Raw genomic sequence first — 4,507 nt, 5'->3', positions numbered from 1 at the left:
AAAAAGGGTTAATATTTGAAATTCTGCATCTGCCACATACATTAGAACAAACACAATAATAAATATTATTTTCAAAATTATGTTAAAAAAAAGTACTACAAATCACAATAGCTAAAAATTTAAAATATTTTTAAAATCATATAAAAATCTCATAATATGATATAAATTAAAATTAAAAAATAATATATATTGGGCCTCGTGCTGGCACGGGGTCCTATATATAGTATATATATATATATATATATATATATATGATGTTGATTTGTATATTTCTTTTCAAAGGTCAATGTTGTATGGCTTTAGTCTAGTGATAAGAGCACAACTCGTGGATGTATGAGCTCCTCTGTGCTCATAGGTCCACAATTATCAAAAAGAAAATTTATGTGTGGCCTTAAAGTTGTATGTCTTTGAAGGTCACTGAAACATACTCCATTTGTGAACTCAGCCAGGTCTTTATTAATATGGAAAGTACCATACCTGAGGCATCAAAGCACCCGATGAAGGCCACTGAGGGAAGTACAGTGGAGGAAAACAAGAAGGCTCTTCAGTTCATTGAAGAGGTAACGATCAACGTTGATGAGGTCCAAAAGAGAGTTCTTGCTGAAATCCTCTCTCGAAATGCCAATGTTGAGTACTTGCAGCGCCATGATCTCAATGGTCACACTGATAGAGAGACATTCAAGAAAGTCATGCCTGTCATCACCTACGAAGATATTCAGCCTGATATTAACCGTATAGCCAATGGTGATAAATCTCCAATCTTCTGCTCCCAACCCATCTCTGAATTCTTGACAAGGTTTGTCTTTACGAAATGTGCATCTCCATCTCAATAGTGTCCTATTATAAAGTACACAATTCATATTCTCTGTATCTCATTAAGATGATCTCGTTCTGGCGTGTGTATTCTTTGTCTTTAATTTAAGCTGAAGTGCATTCTTTATGTGCAGTTCTGGGACGTCTGGAGGGGAGAGAAAATTGATGCCAACAATTCCAGAAGAGATTGGGAAGAGATTTCAGCTTAGCAGCCTTGTGATGCCTGTGATAAGCCAATTTGTTCCAGATTTGGAGAAGGGCAAGGGAATGTATTTCTGGTCCATAAAATCCGAAGCCAAGACCCCAGGAGGATTACCAGCTAGCCCTGTTTTAACAAGTATGGCCAAGAGTCCTTATTTCAAGAATCACCGCTTTAGCCCCTATGCAAACTACACTAGTCCAGCTGAAACCACTCTCTGCCCAGACTCTTACCAAAACATGTACTCCCAAATGCTTTGTGGTCTCTACCAATGCAAAGAAGTCCTCAGGATTGGCTCGCACTTTGCATCTGGCTTCATCCGTTCCATCCGGTTCCTAGAAAAGCACTGGTCTCTACTTTGTAACGATATTCGAATGGGAACCCTTAACACCCAAATTACAGATCAGTCAGTGAGAGAGTCAGTGATGAAAATCCTCAAACCTGACCCAGAGTTAGCTGACTCCATCGAGGCTGAATGCAGTAGAGATTCATGGCAAGGGATCATCGCTAGGTTGTGGCCTAACACCAAGTATGTGGATGTTATTGTAACCGGAAGCATGTCACAGTATATACCGACCCTTGATTATTACAGCAACGGCCTCCCTCTTGTCTCTACCACGTATGGTTCCTCGGAATGCTTCTTTGGAATCAACCTGAACCCCTTTTGTAATCCCAGCGAAGTCTCTTACACCCTTATTCCCACCATGTGCTATTTTGAGTTCGCACCAATTAACCGAGACAATGGAGTCATCAAATCAATCTCCCAGTCCAACCCGCTTAATGAGAAAGAACAAAATCAATTAGTTGATTTGGTTGATGTCCAGATTGGCCAGGAGTACGAGCTTGTTGTAACCACATATTCAGGTACTTCCAAATGCAAAACAAAATGCTCGACTCGTTTCTTTTTTATAATCTGTCGGTCCAACATGTCTGCTAATGATTATTTTGCTTGGACTTGTGCCATTTCAGGACTCTATAGATACAGAGTGGGTGATGTGCTTCGAGTTGCTGGATACAAGAACAATGCACCTCAATTCTACTTCGTATGTCGGGAAAATGTAATCTTGAGCATTGATTCGGACAAGACTGATGAAGCTGAGCTACAAAATGCTGTGAAAAATGCAGTGCACAATCTGATACCATTTGATACAAATGTAGCCGAGTACACCAGCTATGCCGATACCGCCACCATTCCAGGCCACTATGTCCTATTCTGGGAGCTCAGTGTGAATGGCTCTACCCAAATTCCTCCTTCAGTCTTTGAAGATTGTTGCCTCACCATTGAAGAATCTCTAAATAGCGTCTACCGCCAGGGGCGTGCCTCTGACAAATCCATTGGGCCTCTGGAAATCAGGATAGTGGAAATTGGGACTTTTGACAAGCTCATGGATTACTGTGTTAGCTTAGGTGCTTCCCTTGACCAATATAAGACACCCCGATGTGTGAAATTTGAACCCCTTGTTGAGCTATTGAATTCGAGAGTCATGTCCAGACACTTCAGTCCCACGTGTCCAAACTGGGTTCCTGGTAACAAGCAATGGAACAACATGAATTGAATGGCTAGTTTGGTGTTTCAGACCACAAGAATTATAATAAAGACTTAGCTTCTCTTTATTGACCTTATTTTGTGTCATCGTCTCTTTGCTTTTGCTAGTCACAACACTCTAGAATGAGAAACATTGTTACTTTGTTTCATCTAATTTTTCTTAGCGTTGTTGTTCAGATGTATGTCTTGCTATCAAAAATGCAATGAAAATTATATATTACAATAAAAATTCTGTTTATCACAAAGTTTTCTTTAAAATAATTCATCATCAATTTAATCCATCTCTTGTGGACTTGTGATCAGATGACATAAGTTTGTATGGTTTTCAATATGGTGTCAGGATCCATAGTAGCATCAACCTTAAGTATCCCTTCTGCTTCATCAATCTGAAGCAAATCCAGTTGGGTCTGCAAGAGCTTTGCAGGCATGAAATGCTTTCCCTCAGCTGCTCTCTTGACCAGCCGAGCGGCAAGCATTTCAGCCCCAACATCCAACAACACGAATTTAACAATACTTGCATAAGAACCTGGTTCATAATTTGGGTCTGCAGATCTAAGGATTTCCCTGTACCGCTTTTTCAGAGCTGAGCATGCAAGAACCAGTGTTTCTTTGTCACCTAATCCTCTTCTCAGTGTATTCCGCAATGCTTCAAGCCATGGAACACGATCTTCCTCGGAAAGAGGTATCCCATTCTTCATCTTCTCTGTTTTGATCAAACAAATCGTCAATAAATGCACCCCTTGGGAATATGCTCTCATTGATCAGCCATGATTTTAATTAAAAAGTCATGATCATAGTCCTTACCTTTGTTAGACTCTGAGTGATAATCATCCGCATCAAGAAAGCGGCCATGAACAGCTCTTCCAAGCATCTCACCAATTGTTCTGAGCCAGTATGCATAAGAATTACTTAAAAGTTTGGAACTTGAAAATTGAACCACAGAGACGTATCAAATAGGAATAGCATGTTCATATAAGCTTCAAGTTTTTTTTTTTAGAAAAGGTCTCCTAGGAAGAGTAAACCATTGACTATCATGTATTGCATTACAGTGATTCAAGTCATTTTTACTTGCCAAGTAACAAGATATTTTTGCTTCTATAATCTTAAGTTCTTTGTTAAGATCTAGTTTGACTATACAAGCAGTTAGAAACTGATCAATGACCTATACAATTTTTTTGGTTAAACCAAATTAGTAAGTAACTTGAAACCTTACGATTTTCCAGCTCCGCTGACACCCATAAGTACAATAGCTTTTCCTGTGAGGAAAGACATTACATGCAAGAGGAAAAAGTTTCATCATATCATTCATAACAAATGAAAAAAAGAAAGAAGAACAAGATGGAAGGTGAATACAAACCTTTGTAGTCAGATGCCATTTTCGGAAAACTTATGACACAATTGCAAGTGCTTGATGTTGAAAGCATTAGATGATTAACCCCTTCAGATATTACAAGGTTTTGTGCATCTCTCTGATCCTAAAACACAGGAAATATCAGCAGTACATCAAGAATTAAGATTCAGTTAAGCTCTAGCCTTCTCAAAATTGCCACGAAAATGATGTACTAATATCAGCAAGTCAAAATCACAATTGTCAAGAATGTTTTGAATCTGATATTTCTAGGAAATAAAAGTAGCATTCTTTCAAGCCACCAAGTTTAGATTGTAGAAACAAACTCGGAAAAAGACAAAAATCCTTCTCCACACTAAGGATTTCATGCATTGCACTCCCACTAATATATGCAACAATGTCACAGACACCTTCTTGATGGAGGTTGAAACAAGAAAATATATGCAATAAATGCTTTTTTATTAATAACCGTGGAGTCCTGACCAGCTTGTCCGCACCTCAGACATATCGAATAACTCTATGAATCCTGAGACCTCATAGTTCTAAACTCACTTTATTGATCACCAAAACCGATCGATTTTCAGTACCCAAACGTTAATTT

At 38.7% G+C, this 4,507-nt stretch overlaps 2 protein-coding genes across 2 annotated transcripts; one reads left to right on the top strand and one right to left on the bottom strand.

Annotated features, from left to right (window-relative positions):
• The first annotated feature begins 457 nt into the window (after positions 1 to 457).
• Positions 458 to 2,568, top strand: LOC125851771 (indole-3-acetic acid-amido synthetase GH3.6-like). The gene is made up of 3 exons (XM_049531519.1): positions 458 to 796; positions 948 to 1,876; positions 1,982 to 2,568. The coding sequence occupies exons 1-3, from the start codon at positions 462 to 464 to the stop codon at positions 2,566 to 2,568; spliced, it is 1,851 nt and encodes a 616-aa protein (XP_049387476.1). The 5' UTR covers positions 458 to 461.
• A 183-nt stretch (positions 2,569 to 2,751) lies between these two features.
• Positions 2,752 to 4,067, bottom strand: LOC125851770 (gluconokinase-like). Its single transcript, XM_049531518.1, has 4 exons — positions 3,916 to 4,067; positions 3,772 to 3,814; positions 3,363 to 3,442; positions 2,752 to 3,261 (listed from the first exon to the last, which is right to left on the bottom strand). Exons 1-4 carry the CDS (start codon positions 3,980 to 3,982, stop codon positions 2,858 to 2,860), a joined length of 594 nt encoding a protein of 197 aa, XP_049387475.1. The 5' UTR covers positions 3,983 to 4,067; the 3' UTR covers positions 2,752 to 2,857.
• Between the last annotated feature and the right edge of the window lie 440 nt (positions 4,068 to 4,507).

Source organism: Solanum stenotomum, unplaced genomic scaffold (assembly GCF_019186545.1).
Source record: "Solanum stenotomum isolate F172 unplaced genomic scaffold, ASM1918654v1 scaffold29912, whole genome shotgun sequence".
In the NCBI taxonomy this organism is placed as follows: domain Eukaryota; kingdom Viridiplantae; phylum Streptophyta; class Magnoliopsida; order Solanales; family Solanaceae; genus Solanum; species Solanum stenotomum.
The sequence above is the reverse complement of the archived record's forward strand: the minus strand, read 5'-3'. Positions and strand labels throughout refer to the sequence as shown.